This window comes from Monodelphis domestica, chromosome 8 (assembly GCF_027887165.1).
Source record: "Monodelphis domestica isolate mMonDom1 chromosome 8, mMonDom1.pri, whole genome shotgun sequence".
Lineage (NCBI taxonomy): Eukaryota > Metazoa > Chordata > Mammalia > Didelphimorphia > Didelphidae > Monodelphis > Monodelphis domestica.
This window is the reverse complement of record NC_077234.1, coordinates 203,210,025-203,231,216: the sequence shown is the minus strand read 5'-3', so window position 1 is coordinate 203,231,216 and position 21,192 is coordinate 203,210,025. Positions and strand designations below refer to the sequence as shown.

General features: G+C 35.9%; 1 protein-coding gene across 6 annotated transcripts in view; it reads right to left on the bottom strand.

Moving 5' to 3' along the window:
* MGAT4A (alpha-1,3-mannosyl-glycoprotein 4-beta-N-acetylglucosaminyltransferase A) overlaps positions 1 to 21,192 on the bottom strand; it is a 154,793-nt gene that overhangs the window by 40,655 nt on the left and 92,946 nt on the right. For 4 of the 6 annotated variants that reach the window (XM_001368105.4, XM_056806968.1, XM_056806971.1 and 1 more), the window contains 2 exons: positions 13,998 to 14,044; positions 11,927 to 12,040 (listed from right to left, as the gene is read on the bottom strand). In XM_001368105.4, the coding sequence (XP_001368142.1) occupies positions 11,927 to 12,040; positions 13,998 to 14,044 (161 nt within the window). The remainder of the gene's footprint in view (positions 1 to 11,926; positions 12,041 to 13,997; positions 14,045 to 21,192) is intronic. The other 2 variants (XM_056806969.1, XM_056806970.1) reach the window with 1 other exon arrangement.

Genomic DNA, 21,192 nt, shown 5'->3' with positions numbered 1-21,192 from the left:
GGAGAACAGACAATTTGCCTGGGGCTAAAGCCTCTGAACACCAGACAGATAAAAGAAGAGCCAGTCCCCCTCACTCAGATAGAGATGGCAAACAGCACAGAAGCACAAAAGCCTCAAAACAAGAAAAACAAGAAGAAGAGGGCAACTTTGGACACATGTTATGGAGCAAAAATACAAAATACAGAGGAGATAGAAGAGGAAACACAAGCAAATGCTCCGAAACCTTCCAAAGGAAATGGAAACTGTCCACAACCTCTCAAAGGATTTGAATCTGAAATGATCAAAAAGATGGAAGCCTTCTGGCAGGAAAAGTGGGAAATAATGCAAAAGAATTTCATGCAACTACAAAACCGGTTTGACCAAACTGAAAAGGAAAACCAGGCTTTAAAGGTCAAAATTAGGCAACTGGAAGACAATGACCTTGAAAAAGAGCAAGAATCAATAAAGCAAAGCCAAAAAATCAAGAAATTATAAGAGAACATAAAATATCTCACTGACAAGGTGACAGACTTGGAAAAAAGAGGAAGAAGAGATAATTTAAGAATAATTGGACTACCAGAAAAGCCAGAAATAAACAGCAAACTCGACATCGTGATACAAGATAGAATCAAAGAAAATTGCCTAGAGATTCTAGAACAAGGGGGCAATACAGGCATTGAAAGAACTCACAGAACACCCTCTACACTAAATCCCCAAAAGACAACTCCCAGGAATGTAATTGCCAAATTCCAAAGCTTTCAAGTAAAAGAAAAAATCTTACAAGAAGCCAGAAAAAGACAATTTAGATATAAAGGAATGCCAATCAGGATCACACAAGACCTTGCAGGTTCAACTCTGAATGATCGTAAGGCATGGAACATGATTTTCAGAAAGGCAAGAGAGCTGGGTCTTCAACTAAGAATCAGCTATCCAGCAAAACTGACTATATACTTCCAAGGGAAAGTATGGGCATTCAACAAAATAGAAGATTTCCAACTTTTTGCAAAGAAAAGACCAGAGCTCTGTGGACAATTCGATATTGAAAAACAAAGACCATGGAATACCTGAAAAGGTAAATATGAAGGAAAGGGAAAAGGAGAAAATTGTTATCTTTTCTTTTACTCAAAATCTCTTCTATAAGGACTACATTTATATCAATCTATGTATACTAACATGTGGGGAAAATGTAATGTGTAAATTGGGGGAAAAGAAAAATCAAATAGAATAATCTTTCTCACACAAAGATTTACATGGAAAGGGGAGGGGAATAAACTCCTATAAGAAGGAGAGGAAAAGAGTTTTTACTTAAACCTTACTCTCAGGGAAATCAACTCTGAGAGGGAAGAACATCCAGATCCATTGGGATCTTGAATTCTATCTTACCCAACAAGGGTAGGGAGAAGGGAAAACCAAGGGGAGTAGGGGGGGGGAGGGAACATAAAAAAAGGGAGGGAAGGAGAGGGGGGAGGGGGAGGGAACAAAGGTTAGAATGGAAGAAAAAAGGTTAAAATTAGGGAAGGATATCAAAATGCCAGGGAGTCCACAAGTACAATCATAACTTTGAACATGAATGGGATGAACTCACACATAAAACGTAGATGAATAGCAGAATGGGTTAGAATCCAAAACCCTACCATATGTTGTCTTCAAGAAACGCACATGAGACTATATTACAAAGCAGCAGTCATCAAAACAATTTGGTACTGGCTAAGAGACAGAAAGGAGGATCAGTGGAATAGACTTGGGGCAAGTGACCTCAGCAAGACAATATATGATAAATCCAAAGATCCCAGCTTTGGGGTCAAAAATCCACTATTCGATAAAAACTGCTGGGAAAATTGGAAGACAGTGTGGGAGAGATTAGGAATTGATCAACACCTGACACCCTACAACAAGATAAATTCAAAATGGGTGAATGACTTGAACATAAAAAAAGGAAACTATAAGTAAATTAGGCAAACACAGAATAGTATACATGTGAGACCTTGGGGAAGGGAAAGACTTTAAAACCAAGCAAGACATAGAAAGAGTCACAAAATGTAAATTAAATAATTTCGACTACATCAAATTAAAAAGCTTTTGTACAAACAAAACCAATATAACTAAAATCAGAAGGAAAGCAACAAATTGGGAAGAAATCCTCATAAAAACCTCTGACAAAGGTTTAATTACTCAAATTTACAAAGAGCTAAATCAATTGTACAAAATATCAAGCCATTCTCCAATTGATAAATGGGCAAGGGACATGAACAGGCAGTTCTCAACCAAAGAAATCTAAACTTTTAATAAGCACATGAAATAGTGCTCTAAATCTCTTATAATCAGAGAGATGCAAATCAAAACAACTCTGAGGTATCACCTCACACCTAGCAGATTGGCTAACATGACAGCAAAGGAAAGTAATGAATGTTGGAGGGTATGCGGCAAAGTAGGGACACTAATTCATTGCTGGTGGAGTTGTGAATTGATCCAACCATTCTGGAGGGCAATTTGGAACTATGCCCAAAGGCTGATAAAAGACTGTTTGCCCTTTGATCCAGCCATAGCACTGCTCAAAGAGATAATAAGGAAAAAGACTTGTACAAGAATATTCATAGCTGCACTCTTTGTGGTGGCCAAAAATTGGAAAATGAGGGGATGCCTTCAATTGGGAAATGGCTGAACAAATTGTGGTATATGTTGGTGATGGAATACTATTGAGCTCAAAGGAATAATAAAGTGGAGGAATTCCATGGAGACTGGAACGACCTCCACCTCCAGGAAGTGATGCAGAGCGAAAGGAGCAGAACCAGGAAAACATTGTACACAGAGACTGATACACTGTGGTACAATCGAACGTAATGGACTTCTCCATTAGGGACAATGCAATGTCCCAGAACAACTTACAGGGATCTAAAAAACACTATCCACAAGCAGAGAATAAACTGTGGGAGTAAAAACACCGATGAAAAGCAACTGCTTGACTACAGGAGCTGAGAGGAAATGAGAGGAGAGATTCTAAATGAACACTATAGTGCAAATACCAACAACATGGAAATGGGTTCGAATCAAGAACACATGTGAAACCCAGTGGAATTGTGTGTCGGCTATGGGAGAAGTGGTGGGAGGGGGGCGGGGGGAAGAAAAGAAAATGATCATTGTTTCCAATGAATAATGTTTGTAAATGACCAAATAAAATAATATTTTAAAAAAAAAGGAATCGATCATTTTCCCCAGCAATTTTTATCAATTTCTTTTTTTTTTTAGGCTTATCATACATAGACTGTCTTGCTGAGGTCATTTACCCCAAGTCTATTCCACTTGTTTTGATGACCACTGCTTTATAGTATACTTTGAGATCTGGGACTACAAGGCCACCTTCCTTCACCTTCCCCCCCACACCACCACCACATGATTTCCCAGGATATCCTTGATCTTTTGTTCTTCCAAACGAACTTTACTATAGTTTTTTCTAATTCAGTAAAAAAGGTTTTTGGTAGTTCAATGGGTATGGCACTAAATAAGTAAATTAATTTGGGTAGGATTGTCATTTTTATTATGTTAGCTCGACCCACCCATGAGCAATCAATGTTTTTCCAATTGTTTAGATCTAGTTTTAGTTATGTGGAGAGTGTTTTGTAGTTGTGTTCATATAGTTCCTTTGTTTGTCTCAGCAGATAGATTCCTAAGTATTTGTTATTGTCGAGGGTGATTTTAAATGGAATTTCTCTTTCTAATTCTTGCTGCTGAAATGGGTTAGAGATATATAGAAATGCTGATGACTTATGCGGGTTTATTTTGTATCCTGCAACTTTGCTAAAGTTGTTGATTATTTTGAGTAACTTTTTGGTTGATTCTCTAGGATTCTTTAAGTAGACCATCATATCATCCACAAAGAGTGATAGCTTAATCTCCTCATTGCCAATTTTCAATTTCTTTTTATTCTCTAATTGCTACTGCTAGTGTTTCTAGTACAATGTCAAATAGTAGAGGTGATAATGGGCATCCTTGTTTTACTCCTGATCTTATTGGAAAGGCTTCTAGTTTATCCCCATTGCAGATGATGTTTGCTGATGGTTTTAGATATATACTGTTTATTATTTTTAGGAAAGGCCCTTCTATTCCTATACTTTCTAGTGTTTTCAATAGGAATGGTTGTTGCATTTTATCAAAGGTTTTTTTTTTTTGCATCAATTGAGATAATCATATGATTTTTGTCGGTTTGCTTATTAATATGGTCAATTGTGTGGATGGTTTTCCTAATATTGAACTATCCTTGCATTCCTGGTATGAATCCTACCTGGTCACAGTAAATAATCCTTGTGATCAATTGCTGGAGTCTTTTTGCTAGTATCCTATTTATGATTTTTGCATCTATGTTCATTAAGGAGATTGGTCTATAGTTTTCTTTCTCTGTTTTTGACCTGCCTGGCTTTGGGATCAGTTCCAAGTTTGTGTTGTAAAATGAATTTGGTAGAACTCCTTCTTTGCTTATTCTGTCAAATAGTTTGTATAATATTGGGATTAGTTGTTCTTTGAATGTTTGATAGAATTCATTTGAGAATCCATCTGGACCTGGGGATTTTTTCTTAGGGAATTCTTTGATGGCCAGTTCAATTTCTTTTTCTGATATGGGGTTATTTAGGTAATTTATTTCTTCCTCTGTTAGTCTAGGCAATTTATATTTTTGTAAGTATTCAATCATATCACCTATACTGCTATATTTGTTGCCATATAACTGGGCATAATAGTTTTTGATACCAAAACCCACTTTTTGATAAAAACTGCTGGGAAAATTGGAAGGCAGTATGAGAGACATTAGGTTTAGATCAACATCTCACACCCTACACCAAGATAAACTCAGAATGGGTGAATGACCTGAATATAAAGAAGGAAACTATAAGTAAATTAGGAGAATATAGAATAGTATACTTCTCAGATCTTGGGGAAAGAACCAAGAAATAGCTAGAAAAAAATCACAAAATGTAAAATCAATAATTTTGATTACATCAAATTAAAAATGTTTTGTACAAACAAAACTAATGCATCCAAAATTAGAAGGGAAGCAACAAATTGGGAAACAATCTTCATTACGAAAACCTCTGACAGAGGTCTAATTACTGAAATTTATAGAGCTAAACCAATTGTACAAAAAAAAAATCAAGCCATTCTCCAATTGATAAATGGACAAGGGACATGAATAGGCAATTTTCAGTTAAAGAAATCAAAACTATTAATAAGCACATGAAAAAGTGTTCTGAATCTCTGATAATCAGAGAGATGAAAATCAAAACAAAACTGAGTTATCACCTCACCTAGCAGATTGGCTAACATGACAGCTATGGAAAGTAATGAATGTTAGAGGGGATGTGGCAAAGTTGGGACATTAATACATTGCTGGTGGAGTTGTGAATTGATCCAACCATTCTGGAGGGCAATTTGGAACTATACCCAAAGGGTGATAAAAGACTGTCTGCCCTTTGATCCAGCCATAGCACTGCTGGGTTTGTACCCCAAAGAGATAATAAGGAAAAATATGTAAAAAAATATTCATAGCTGAGCTCTTTGTGGTGGCCAAAAATTGGAAAATGAGGGGATGCCTTTCAATTGGGGAATAGCTGAACAAATTGAATATTATTGTGCTAAAAGGAATAATTAAGTGGAGCAATTCCATGGAGACTGGAACAACCTCCAGGAATTGATGCAGAGCGAGAGGAGCAGAACCAGGAAAACATTGTACACAGAGACTGATACCCTGTGGTACAATTGAATATAATGCACTTCTCCATTAGTGTCAATGCAATGTCCCTGAACAACCTGGAGGAATCTACGAGAAAAAATACTATCCACATCCAGAGGAAACACTGTGGGAGTAAAAACACCAAAGAAAAACAACAGCTTGAATACATGGGTCGAAGGGATATGGTTGGGGACGTAGACTCTAAATGAACATCCTGGTACAAACAACAACATGGAAATAGGTTCTGATCAAGGACATAAGTAATGCCCAATGAAATTGTGCATTGGCTGTGGGAAGGGTGGGTGGAAGGGAGGGAAACAATGTGATTATTGTAACCAAGGAAAAATGTTCTAAATTGACTAAATAAATTAATTCAAATGGGAGAAAAAATAAATAAAAATAGTATTTGTTAAAAAAAAAAGAAATTGATCATTGAATGCCTTTTCAATTGAGTCACCTCCAATTTTTCACAAAGTATATCAGGTACTGACTATAGTGACAGGGTCCAAAGGAAATAGAACTTCACTACTGATAGGGATAAAAAAGAGATAAAAGTCCATAGACCAGTTCACTTTACAAGTTTGTTTTACTTTTTTAGGTTTAACTTACAATTTATTTTTCAAGATAAATCTGATTTAGTTAGATCTCAATTAAGCTAGGCTTTCTGTAGGCATGACTTCTGTTTGCCGGTTTTCATTATTTTGTAAGTCATTCATACTTGCTTTGTTTTCCCTCATTCTTTTGTGGAATGATTTGTAAATAAATTTGCATTCAACAGCAGGGTTGTCGCTGGACGCAACATATCTATTTGGCAAGGAGATTAAGCATCTATAGGCTAGTTGGACTTCTGGGCTCTATTAGTTTTCTCATTTTCATGATTAACTTCTATTAATTACATTTTAACAGAGATAACCAACATATTTAGCTTTTGTCCAATTTCCATTTTTTAGTCTATACAACTAGTTTAAGTAGGTCTGATTATAGTTGCTTTCATTGCACTCCATGTCTTCTCATCTTTATCCTTTTATCTAATTTGGAATTTATTTTGATCACTGTTATAATAAGTTAATGATCTGCCAGCACAGCTGAATTCTAGATGATGGGTGCACTGGTTATTAGTAATTTCCTGCCTGTGTAATTTCTTGTCTGTTAAGATATAGACAATTCCATTTTCTGAAATGCTAATCCTCGAATCCATTATTTTCAATCTCTTTTCTTGAACAGAATATTTATTATGTGGAAGCACAAGGTTTCAAAGTAAACTGGACACCTATAAGATTGGTAGACTTTGAAAAAAAAAATCCTTCAAAATCATGACCAAACATCAACTCAATACGGGATGGGTATAGTTAAGAAACAGGAATCTATGAACCTAGGTGATTACTACTTTATGGAATTTGAAAAAAAATAATAAAAATTCAACTGGAAGAACAGAGTTGAGAATCTCAAGAGAAATGATGAAAACAAGTGGTAAGGGGAGCTAGCAGATCCCAGATTACACTTCAACGCAAAAATCACCAAAATATTTAGGTACTTATTAAAAAAAAGAGAGGTAGATCAATGAAACATTAGATATACAACAAATAGAAGTAAACAAATACAGAAGCCTAGTATTTGACAAACCCAATGATTGGCTACTGTGAAAAAAACTCACTACTTTAAGAACTGCTGAAAAATTTAGACAGAAATCAGGTTAAAATCAAGACTGGGTCAACACCTCACACTATATACCAAAATAGACTCTAAAATGGATACATGGCCTGGACATAAAAGGACACATTGTAAACAAACTAGAAGAACAAGGAAGAATTTTCCTTTCTGATCTATGGAAGAGGAAGAGTTCATGACCAAACAAAGAGAGGGTTACAAAAGACAAAATGGGCAGATTTAGTGACAAAATTTTTAACAGTTTTACACAAACAAAACTGAAGCAGTTAATTAGAAGGAAACTATTAACTGAGAAAACACCTTTGCAGCTTTTTTTTTTTCTGAAAAAGGTCTCATTTCAAAGATACATAAGTAACAGAATTAATTTTCTAAAAATAAAATCCTCCCCTCAATATGGCAAAACGATCTGAATAGATCACAGGAGAGACAATCAAAGCTGTTTATACCCATATGAAAAAATGTTCCAAATCATTAATGATTAGAGAAATGCAAATGAAAGCACCTGAAAGTCTACTTCACACACATTAGATAAGCAATTGATTAAAAAAGGAAAATAAATATTGAAGAGTCTATGGGAAAACACAACACTAATCCATTGCTCTTAAGGCTGTAAATCTGTCTAACCATTCTGGAAAGAAATTTATTACTATGCCCAAAAGTTCGGGGCAGGGGCAAGATATGTGTGTGTGTTGTAAACCTTAAAATTCCTTAGACTTATAAATGTTGGAATTTTCACCATTGGGATATTTCATACTTGGAAAATTTCTTACTGATTCTTTTGGAATGGGAACCCCATTGGCATGGGAGGTTCCTTCTCTTCCCTTCTTAAGATTACTTTAGGACAGAAACCTTTTGCTGAACAATGGAAAGGACTTTGACCTATGCTTAAGCATAGAACAGGAAGTTCTTTGAGTCATGATTGATTTTAGAATTGATACAATGGAGATACTTGGAATCAATCTCCACCCTATTCAGTCCTAACAGGATTGAGTAAGGGCTGCAGCCTAGATAAAAATTTAATTATTCCAATCTCTACTCTACTCAGGTTAACAGGATTTAGAAAGGGCTGTAGCAAAGGAGCAAAGATTTAATCATGTGAAAATATGACCTTCAACAGACATGTGCAAAGCCTCTGGGTGGTCCTGGGTTAAGCTAGAGCCTCCATTGGCACAGGGAAATTGATGGACAGTGATTGGTAGATGTGAGAACTGAGGGGAGGCAACTTGGATGGTTTCCTTAAAGATCAGGGGGGTATGAAGACTCGAGGTTGTTGTTGAGGAGTTGGTCGGAGTGGTGGCAGTGTACTCTGAGAAGCTTGCTCTGAAGGAAGCTGAAGGTGAGGGCCTCTGAGACTGTTTCTCCATTTTGGTCATGTGAGTAATAGGGACTGATCTCCTTTCTTTGCCTCAGCTATCTAAGGGCTTGGGCCTTTTGGCCCAGCCTAAACAGAAGGGGTATTTAAGCCCTATTCCCTTCTCTCCCTTTTTCTCTCTCTCTATCTCTAATTCCTTTCTTCCTCCTATTGAAATTAAACTCCATAAAAGGTTGACAGCTGACTTGAGTTTTCATTTAGGAATTACATAGCTGAATTCCTTGGCGACCTTAAATTAATATATATCAGTCTTTTAAAGTGATTCCCTTGTCACAGTGTGCATGCGCATGTAAAAAGATAATTTTAGGGTTGTGACTTAAAATCTAAGTTAATTGGTCGCCAGGGAAAAATCCCAAATAAAATACCCAAGTCAGTCTGAAAATTTATGGTAATTTTAATTAATATAGAGGGAAGAATTTAAGGAGAAGAGGGAAGAGGATATAGGATTTCTTCTGCCTGAGTTCAAGATATCTGCCACTGGGTCTCTGAGGAGATTAGAAGCTTCTAAGTGGATAAAGTTGGAAAGTAAAGAAGGGAAAACTCAGCCAGAAACTCACCACTGAACCGGACAATAACTTGTAGCCATGCCAAGATTCGGAAAGGCCCAGCATGCTGCCACCAGCCACCTCTCCCCCACCAAAAGTATGGAAGAGAGGAAGTGACATGAAATAAATAGACCTTTTACTCTTGCGACCCTCCTCCCAATTTTCAAGTCTACCAATCACATCAGAGAGCTTTTCTCCAGGACTGCCCTTTCTTTAGGTCTCATCTTCTTTAATTAGATTATATTTTTTGAGTTACTTACCACTTCTTTGTTAAGTTCACCTTTTGTGAGTTACTTAACCTTTTTGTGATTAATTTAACCTTTATAGTTACTTAACACCTTTTTGTATTAAGATCTAAAAATAGACTTAGCTTAAAGTTCTAGCTTCACTATAAAGTAAGAACCAAGTACCTTCATTGTTTAGTCAGGAGATTACAATTTCATCTTCTCCACAAAGTAAGATCTAAGTAGGGTGGAGTAATCTAAATTTCACACTCATACACACACACCTACATAAACACACACACACACACACACACACACACACCATTTGACCCAGCAATAGCAATATCATTATTAAAGCTATTCCCAAAAAGAGATCAAAGAAAGAAAGAAAAGGTTCCATATATACAAAAATATTTATAGCAGTTCTTTTATGGTGGCAATGAACTGGAAAATAAGGGAGTATACATCAAATGGTGAATGGCTAAACAAATTATGGTATGTCAATGTAATGAGATACTAATTGCTCTGAAAGAAAGATAGTTTCAGAAAACCTGGGAAAATCTGTAAAGTGTAATACAGAGTGGTGTGAGACCAGGCAAAGAATTTACACAATGACATCAACAATGTAAAATCAAATCATTCTGAAAGATTTAAAAGAATTCTGATAAAAAGAAAAATTACTCATGATTCCAAAGGAGCACTGATGAAGAATGCTACCTACCTACTTCATATCAGGGAGGTGATGGGCTAATATGAAGTATGAAATACACATTTTTGGACATGGTCTCTGTGGGGATGTGCTTTCCTTAACTATGCATCTATTACGAAGGCTTTTTTTTTGGTAGTCACTGTATTTTATTGGAAAACATTTTTTTTCTTTCCAATGAGTGGAGGAGAAATTGGAAGAAAAATTTAAAAAAACAAAATTTAATCTAAAAAAATAAGCCTTACTTCAAAATTTCCACAGTAGCACACTTTCCTTAGCCAAGATTTACCCTGACTAGCAAACATAAGTTTTCAAAACAGCGCCCTGTGATACCATTGCAAATAACTATTACAAAAGTTTATCTAACTTTTGTATTCCAGAAGTCCAGTATTCTCCCAGGCACCTAGGAAGAAAATTCTACAGTACAGTTAGCAAATCAAAGATCTGGGTTTGAATTTGCCAGAGTTTAATCTTTCCTTATCCCACTCCCCCAAACTCTCCCTAAAGAAAAAATCTTTTCCCCCATTCAAAGACTCTTCTTATTTTCTTGGAGTAAGCCTATAAATATAGCAAATTTTCAGTAAAATTGGGATATATATCTAAGACAAATAACATTTCTACTGTTCTACTCCAATGAAAAAGCAATAAAATCATTGTAGGAAGGTGGGGGTGGGACAGGACACATCGGCAGGGAAACAATAAATCGTGCCCAGTTTGAGTCTCAGTGGGATTCTCCTGCTTATGAATGTACTTATAAAATGGGCTATACTATGCAATTAAAGTTCCACAATAAATGATACTACAACAAAGCAAACTTAAATGCTTAGTTCAAATAAGTTGCATATAGTAGGCACTAAATAAATGGTGAATTCCATAGAATACATTAATCAAGCAACCAAATAATAGAAATATGATATAATTCTATTCAGTGAATTAACATTTTAAAACTGACCCAGTATCTTAGATAAATCAAATTACAAATCTAATTTTATAGTATGTTAGACTGTGAACTCCACAAAGTCAGAAACTCGACAGGTTATCTAAATTTTTTATTTCCCATTACCACCTAGCTTCACTCTGCATTCAGAAGGAGCTTAATAGATGTTTCTGTTCCTTTGAGCTTTTGGAATGAATTGTGATGCTATAAATTTTTTAAAGTCCTAAGAAAAATCTCCAGGACACCCTAAATATTACTGTGTCCTGATGTTTAGAGGCAACAATCAGTTTCATTTAGTAGCTAATCAAAATCTTTAACAAGTAACTTATTCCATGAGCCTCAGTTTTCTTATCTATAAAATGGAGATAATAATAATTCTAGGCGCTACCTCATAAGATTGTTGTGAGACGCAAATGAGATTATCTATATACATTGTTTTGAAACATTTTATAAATGGTGGTCAATATTATTACTTTTATTACATATAGTCCCCCAAATACTGATATCCAAGAAATTTTATTCAGACATTTTATGAACAAGTCAAGTTATTTTTAAAAATCTTATTTTGGGGGGCAGTTGGGTAGCTCAGTGGATTGAGAGCCAGGTCTAGAGACTAGAGTTCCTAGGTTCAAATCTGTCCTCATATACTTCATAGCTATGTGACCCTGGGTAAGTCACTTAACCCCCATTGCCTAGCCCTTACCACTCTTCTGCCTTGGAACCAATACATAGTATTGATTCTAAGATGGAAGGTAAGGATTAAAAAAAAATCTTACTTTACTCTTTCTTTTGAATCTCCAAATGTCTTCTTTAAGTGTGTGAAGTCAGGATAGTAAGTTGCAGGAGGTGATATTATTTCCATCAAACCAGAATCTATTTCCGTAGAAAATCTATCATAATAAAGGTCAATTGAGTTATTTAAGTGTAGTTCATTTGTCTCATTGCCCTGATTACTAAATCTGACAGAAAACAAATCAGTGATCATTTGTTATAATTCATGTTACACTCTAATATGGTAAATGAATGTGTTCATCTATCTCATTTATCAGAAAGACAATAAGCAAAATAGCATTATTTCTCTAATAGAAGAAAAAAGGCAAATTGATCTATATCTTAAAAGTCTAGTAGCAATGCAGTAATCCTGAACAATTCTGAGAGATTTTTGAGAAAGAGCATTATGCACATTCAGAGGAAAAACTGTGGGAGTAGAAACACAGAAGAAAAACAACTGTTTGATTACGAGTCAAAGGGGATATGAATGGGGATGTAGACTCTTAATTTAAAAAAAAAAAGTCCAAAGATCATGATGGTGAATCTATGGCACATGTGCCAAAGATGGCACTCAGAGCCCTCACTATGGGCACACCTGCAGTCGCCTGCCAGAGTTCACATTACTAGAAAGCCAGAGGGCCCTGAGGCAGAGTTGTTCCCTTCCTCTTCTCTATGCATCTGAGGACATTCCTCACTTCGCCTGCCCTTCTGCCTAGCAGCCCAATAAGAGCATTTCCTCCCTCCCCTGTCTTGGGTAAGGTGCTTGGGGCGTGGAGATGGGGCCTAGCACTATGTCTCTAAAAGACTCACCATTACTAGCCTAAGGTTTTACAAACCTTAAGACAAATGTTAATGATAATGTCATGAAAGTTGCTTAGGTCAAAGTCCAGAGAGTAATAGAATTATATCTGCATTCCAACGTCCTTAAAAACAATTCCTCATTTTAAAAGACATATAAAGACAGAGTTGCATTTTGAAATTGTTGAGTTTGCACTAGGTACAAAATAATTTATGCTACATAGGGGAAAGTCCTTATTGTAAGTCTTTACTTTTCATGAGCACCTTTGCTTGGTCTGGACTCCAAGAACATCAATAAGCTAATCACCTTTTAGATACTCTACACCTTCTCAACAGACTTATGCTCTTTTCACTCTTGCTGTAGGGTGGAGACTAAAACTCCCAAAGTCTTCTTTTATAATTAATTGGGTGGGATCTTTTTTGTTGTTGTTCAGTTCTTTCAGTTCTGTCAGATTCTTCATGACCCCATTTGGGGTTTTTCTCAGCAAAGATACTGGAGTAGTTTTGCCATTTCCTTTCCCAGCTCATTTTATAGATGAAGAAACTAAAGCAAACAGAATTAAGCAATTTGCCCAGAGTCACAAAGATAATAAGTGTCTGAGGCTGGCTTTGAACCAGATCTTCCTGACTCCAAGTCCAATGCTCTATCTATACACAGAAATCTTATTTCCAGGTAACTTTCCACTTTCCATCACTAGCTCTGCTTGGTTTGGACTCTATGGAACTTAATACTCCCTGTTCCACTGACACCCTCCCCCAGTCCCACTTACTTCCTTTTCTTGACTATCTTCCTCTATTAGACTGTAAACTCTTTGAAGGGAAGGTGTTTTTTTTTCTTTATTCGTATACCTAGCATTTGGCACAAAACCTGGCACATAGAAGGCTTTAAATAAATGTTTATTAAATTGAAAATGTTTTATTAAATATCAATGTGCCTTCATAAAGACAAGTAGACAAAATCTAGTGGGTAAGACATGGGATTGGGGGTGGAAGGAGAGGTGGGATTCTATAAATATGACTTTTAGAGTTAAAAATTATTACTGACAGTTCAACACATGAGATACCCTCTTCTGGGTGTGTGTCCTAGATTGGCCTATTGGCATATGAACTACTTTATTAATTTCAGATAATCAAGTTTAACGTCATATTTTGAACTCCATCAAGAAAGACACTACATAAAAGATGTGTTATTTTATATTTGGTTTGAGCAAAAAAAGTCAATAAACAATGAGATGGTAATAAAAATAGCATCTACTTCTATAATTAGGAATAACTTACTCTTTCTCCAGAATGGCTACAACACTGTGTACATAATCTAGATCTGTCTGGAAAAAAAAAAAAGATATTTTTTAGTTATGTTCATATTCTTGAGACATTTATCACTACATATAAATAATAACTCTTATCAAAATTGACAGCGAGCTGTTGACCTTGAGAGTCAGGAAGACTTAACCTTCCTTTTCTCCCTCCCTGCTCATTTCCTTTCTCCTTCACCCTGACCACTTCAATAGCAGATGACTCCTAGATCTATTTATCTAACCCAAGGGGGTCTCCTGAGCTCCATAATTCAGTAGCTCTGGCTGAATGCCTTTCAAATACAACATACACAAAAAAGAACTCAGTATCTTCCCTACCACCACCACAATCCCTCTTCTGAATTTCCCTGTTTCTGACAGGACAATGTGCAAGATTAATTTCCTTACCACTTCCCTCAACTCCTCACTGTCCATACCTGCACATGTTCATCAGTTGCTATATCTTGCCATTTCTATGTGTGACAATCTACTCCTAAGCATCTCTATCTGACCCTTCCCACGACTCTCATGGCCACATCACTTCTCTTCTGATCTCCTAATGGGTCTCCTCTCCCTCCCCAAACAGGCTACACAGACATGCCAAAGTAACATGCCTTAAGGACACACGGACCTGCCATCTCCCTAATCAATTCTTCTCTCTGGTTTTTAAGGGCCCTCACAGCTGGCTCCCAATTTACCTCCCCTGGTTCATTACATATTTGTCGCTTTGCTTCACTCAAGGGTCCACCCAAATGGATCTTCTCTTCTTTTATATGGCACCTCATTCCCTGTGTCCTTACCTTTGTACTAGCCATTCTCTATGTGTGCAAGGCACGAACCAATTCTGCCTCACAAACTTCTTCAAAGCTTTTCTGATTCCCAACCTTCCATTTAATGTTTACTCTGCACATATTTACAGAGTGTTCTAAAAATTTTTGGTTCAAATTTAAGCTTTAACAGTTTATTATTAAGTATACACATTAAGTTTAATAGCTTAAAACTGCACTAAGACTTTTGGATTTATAGCAAGTATGTACAGAATGGTGTCATCTCTCTTGTTAAAATGTAAGCTTCCTGAAGAAAGGGATCGTAAGTGTAAAATAAAATGCCTGGCTCATGAGAGACATTTAACTGCTTGGTGATTGGCAGACTCGCTCATTCTTTAAGGGACAATGCCTGAGCAGAGCAGCCCTGGACTCAGGGCCCAAAGAAAATTGCTGGGGAGAATTATGGAATGCCCCAGATCTTTCAACTGCTGTTTACAACAAGAAAAGGAGGTAGAGATCAGATTTTTCTCATTCCAGTCTCAAGATTATGGATATATATATAAATGGGGGTATAAGAAGCAACTATGTTTAGAATAGTTTTCTTGCATAGTCTAGTATAGTTTCTTGAGACACTGCTTCTAGACACTTCTCTCAAGCCACAGGGAGAATCCTTACCTCACCTCCTAACAGTCTTACTTTAGAATGGGACATGAGTTCAATATTTCATTTTACCATCTTCTTTTGACCACAAGTATTAGTAACCTTGCAAAAAAGCCAAATCCACAATAGGGCCTCTAGAAACAAATATAAACTTTACAATTTACTTTTTTTTCACTTAAATGGATGTATAGGTACTATTTTATTTAACAAGTAAAGAGCTCTGAATAACCAGTACTGAGTGAATGTTGATGAAAAGACCTGGCAATTCAAGCGTGTATCAATCAATAGGTGACTTCCAGATATGATATATTTTAATGAATAAATGACAAGGTAAAAAGGGGGGTGTCACTGAAAAAGGATTTTGCTCACATAAATTTGATCTAAATTAATCTCAAAACTTTGATTCATTTGGTTTTTGTTGTCCCTGGAAATCTTGCCATTTTCTAGCATACATAAAACAAAAAACTAAATTTTGCATTATTCTTCATCCTGATATCTAATTAGGGTAGTTAATATTCAACAGAAAGGGGAGGAAGACAAGTGCCCATCACTCAATATAGGAAATGTTTTTAGTAGAAAATGAAGTCAAACAACTTAAAAGAATCAGGCATCTTGTTTAATGTACAATGTCTTGTGTGTGTTTAAGGAGGCAGAAAATTAATATTATACTATCTTCTTAAAATTGATGCTACCCTGTCAACAAATTAATCAATAGATAAATCCTTTATCAAGTGCATACTATATGCCAGGAACTGGTGGTCCAACTCAAATGCCCCCTCTACCATGAAGTCAATTTTGTCATCCCTTTCAAGAGAAATCTTTCTTTCAAGTCACACATATATGTCTCATACATCGGAAGTGCCATTGGATTGGATTTTGTTTTCTATATCTTACTTATCAATATTGTGTATCTTTCTTTATATCTTATTCCCTTGTTAAATGCTAAGTCCTATAAAGACAGGGATTGAGTCTTAAATTTAATATTTTCCCCTAGTGCCTAGCATAAAATCTGCATATACTTTATAAACGTCTATTGAATAAAAGGAAGTGAGAAAAATACTAGAATCACGGTGAAGGTAGAATGAACATAACTTAACAGTTAATTGGATATGAAAGAGAATCAATGATGACTTTGTGGTTTGTCAAAAGAATCATGCAATTAGGGGGCAAGCTAAGTTGTTCAGTGGATTGAGAGCCAGGCCTAGAGCCTGGAGGTCCTGGGTACAAATATAGCCTCAAACCCTTCCTAGCTGTGTGACCCTGGGCAAGTCACTTCACTCCCATTGCCTAGATTTTACCACTCTTCTGCCTTGGAACCAACACACAGTATTGATTCTAGGAAGGAAGGCAAAGGGAGGAGGAAAAAAAGAAGAATGCCAGTAACAGAAAGAGAAATCACAATGAATAATTAGCCTGAGAATCCAGGATTACATTTAAGGCACAGGAAAAGAAGTAATGGCAGGAAATATACTAGTGGTGACGTGGGTCTGGTAATAAGAACAACTTAGGAATGGTCACAGATAGATTTAAGAGCCAAATAATGATGATAGTTCAAACTATAACAAATGATGAGCTCAAACAGCAAGAAAGTGCTAAAAGACAATAAAAAAAGTCAACAATCTCTTGAGAAAAGCAACTTTTAGGGTATCTCACTGGGCCAAGTGAGATAAGGCCCAAAGCCTACACATTGCTTAACAATAATGCTGTATAATGATAACTGATGTTTGTAATGTTGTACAATGATGTTTATAATGTTAACCCTCCACTTGATATAATATATTAAGATTATTTTAGAATCATTAAAAATTAAAATGAGATTCAATACAATTTTTCTATTACGGATATTTTCTGGAATCCAAATTCCTGAATATTGGTAATCCATATTAACATGGATACAGACAACCCCCCGCCCCCATTAAAGGAAATATCTTTGGGATTTTAAGACCTAAATAAAACCTGGCTGATATTTATCAGATATATGAATCTCAATAAGACATTTAATGTTTTATATGTAGTGTAGGTTGTTTTCAAAATATTCAAGTGATCAAAATACTTCCTTCCCTAAAATATTCTGGATGAATGGAAACTCAAATGTTTAACTTTACTAACTTCACACAGTACAAAAGGGATATGAGTCTCCTATTCAAACTCCAGTAGCTCCTTACTTCTAGCTTTAAATGCATACGCCTCTGTTTGGTCTTTAAAACCCTTCAACATCTGGCTACAGTCAAACTAGGCTATAATTGCTATTCACACAAGTTGTTACATTTCCCACCTCCATGCCTTTGAACAAGTTACCCCCTCCCCACCAAAGCACAGAATCTCCTCTCTTCTCATCTCTTACTCCTTAGAATCCTTAGGCTTCTTCAAAGTTCATTTATAGTTAACACCATATATGTGAAGCTGTTCTAACAATTTCCCCAACTCCTACTATGACCCTTCCATCCCTAAAGTTACCTAATATTAACTGTGTGGCTATTTTGTATTTATACACATACTCTAGGTATTGTGTTGTTTTTTCGCAATAGAAAAAACAACTTGAGAGAGGAGGAAATATTTTCTTTCCTCTACCCCCTGTATTTCCAGTGCCTAGCACAGTGCCTGGAACACAGTAGATACTTAATAAATGCTTGCTTGGTTTATTTAAATCCTGGAGAAAAAGCTTAAATTTAACTTTAAAAACATTTTTAATGCATTTGATGTTTCATAAAGGGTGATAATTTCAGCATAACCACATAGGGCTTATTCCCCTAAGAGCTAATTTTGCAAATAGCAGATGATAGTAACAATAATTAAACTTAATTTCTGCTCTTGTTATTTTAATCAATAGATTATACAGTCTTATTTGGCAAAAAAAAAAAAAAAGATCTTTCTGGATAGCAAATTGCCTCAAAGTCAAATGGTTTGGGAACACAACTGAAATGCAAAATAAGATTCTATCCGTTTTGAATACAGAGACGTTAATGATGTACTAGAAATGTCAGAAATATACATAAGTGGGTCTATGACAGTTTTTCAAAATTATTCCACTGATATAACTTAGTTTTAGACTTTTTAATGCACTGGTTACTCCTAAATTTTCTTTTAATTAAAAAAAATTTTAATTGCTTAATAAAATGCTCATTATAAAAATAAGTTGTATAATGCTTCCTAAATGGCTATTTTTATAATAAATCAAGAGAAATTAATTGAGTGTTTAAAGGAATAAAACCAGAAAATATGAGGTCAACCCCTATACAAGAAAAACAAATAACTGCAAAACTATTTCTATAAGCAAGACAACTGGCATTCTGACTAATTTAAAGTAATAGCAAAACAAAGTTAACTCCATCTTCTGCAAGGGTAAATTTCTGAAGGCTACTGAATTAATACTAGCAGGATTTGAAGAAAAAATTTCATTCTGGTGATTCCAATATTTTAAAACTTTTCTTCCTTTCCATTAACTAGTCCTTATTCTCAAATGGTTAATTCCACATTAAACTGAAAGATTACGGGGTAACATAACAATTGGGAAGAAACATGTAATTTAAAAATAGTAGACAGGGCAGGAGAACTAAATGGAAAGGATTTTGTGAGATAAGATGACTAGAAAAGTCCAAGGTGAAAGAAGTCTCTGAGCTTGTAAAAAATCAAGAGTTGACAGTTCAAGACATTAACAACTCAAATACAGATTATCTATTTATAAACTGAACTTTTCCCCATCATCATAAATATTAGTATAAAGACAAAATTTCATGTTTTCCAATTATCTACTGGTCAACTGTCCCAAGAAGCAGGGGTAGCCTGTCCCCTCCCCCTTCCCAGCCAGTAGTCATCATATCTTCTTTTGTCCCAGGACTGCTTTCCTCAGAGACACAGCCTGGTGGACCAAGACATGAGGGCAAGATCACGATGGAGAAAAAGACTGCTACCTGTAGGGAGGAAGTAGCATTCCTTTCTTCTCCCCTGCCCACCATGGTAGCATCTCGAGTTGTTGCCTCTATTTTCTAAATATATTCTTCTCAAGTCCTTGAAATCTAGGTTCTAAACCCAAGCCCATCACTTAAAAAGTACTCTTTGAAGTTACTAATGAAATGCCTAATCCAATGGCTTTTTCTCAGTTCTTATGTCCTCTGAGTTCCCTGTAGCATTTGACACTGCTAAACAGCCCCTCCTCTTTCTTTCCTGTGTTTTCATGGCACTGCTCTCTCCTGGTTCCCCTTCTTACTGCCTAGCGCCTGCTAAGTAAACTATTCTTTACAGGGTCATAATCTATTATGGATAGGTGTTCCCTAGGGCTATAATTTCAGACTTCTTTCCCCTTTCTTGCCTTTCTTCCTTCATCCTTCTCTCTCCTTTTACCCTCCCTTCCATGTATTCATTATCACTTCTATGCAAAGCACTCCCAGATCAATGATAGAATCTTACTCTCTCTCTTGACCTCCAAATCACTAATTGTCGACTGGACATTTGCAACAGATGTCCTACATGAGTCAAAAACTGAACTCATCTTACCTTTTAAGTCCACCTGTTTTTTAACTTTCTCATTTTTTGTTAAGGGTACACTATTCTTCTAGTTAGTTTAATTTCAGAGTCACATCCAATCAGATGCCAAGTTTTGTCAATTCTACCTCCACAAAGCATTTTACAACTATCCCCTTCTTTCCATTCACATGTCTACCACCTTTGTTCAGATTCCAATCACTTCTTACTTGAACCACAACAATATCTTCAAAATTGGTATCTCATTCTCTAGTCTCCCCCCTTTCCTATCCATCCTGCAAACTTCTGTCAAATAAGTCTGATCACATCATTTTCTTTTTCAAGAAGCACCAGTGGGGGGCAGCTGGATAGCTCAGTAGATTGAGAGCCACACTTAGAGATGGGAGGTCCTAGGTTCAAATCTGGCCTCAGACACTTCCCAGCTGTGTGACCCTGGTTAAGTCACTTGAACCCCATTGCCTAGCCCTTACCACTCTTCTGCCTTGGAACCAATACACAGTATTGATTGAAGGTAAGGGTTTAAAAAAAAAAAGTGCACCAGTGGCTCCACTAATGCTTGCAGGAGAAAATATAAATGCCTCTCTTTGATATTTGAAGTCCTTCACAATCTAACCAAATCTTAATTACCCAATACTCACTTTTACCCACTCTGTTCCAGAGAAATGGCCAATTTACTGTTCTTTCCACAAATTATGGAGCCTATCCTTCAGAATATATAGCTTGAATAGACATTGCAAATAAATAATGAGTTGATAATGTTATTTTTTGGGGGGTAGATCAATTGTACATTGAAGATATAATAACCTATTACTAGCTATAAACAGATTTAGTTGTTGGAAGTTTTTGGTTGAGAGTTTGGTGGACCAGTAGTTGAAAAGACTTGACTGGAGATAATTCTTCTATAAAAACCTATTTAATATATTTACTTGTATAGGAACAGTGATAGGAAAAGGAAATAATGCTAGAGTTAGACTGGAATTGGATTGCCTTCCTGAAATTAAAAATTTTAATTACCACAAAATTCTTTCAGAAACAAAAGCATATCTTTTTAACCTCAATATTCTACTAGTACTATTGCATGACTATAAACCACAAAACACTGCAGTCTCCAAAGAATTAAAAAGGAATACTATTATAGAGAGGTTCTTGGTGGCTCTCAACAGACTGTAACACATAACCAAAAAAAATTTCAAAATGAACTAAAGGATGTCATCAGGAAAATGCATGATCAAAAAAAAAAAAGTGGTCCACGTGATGAGGGATAACTGG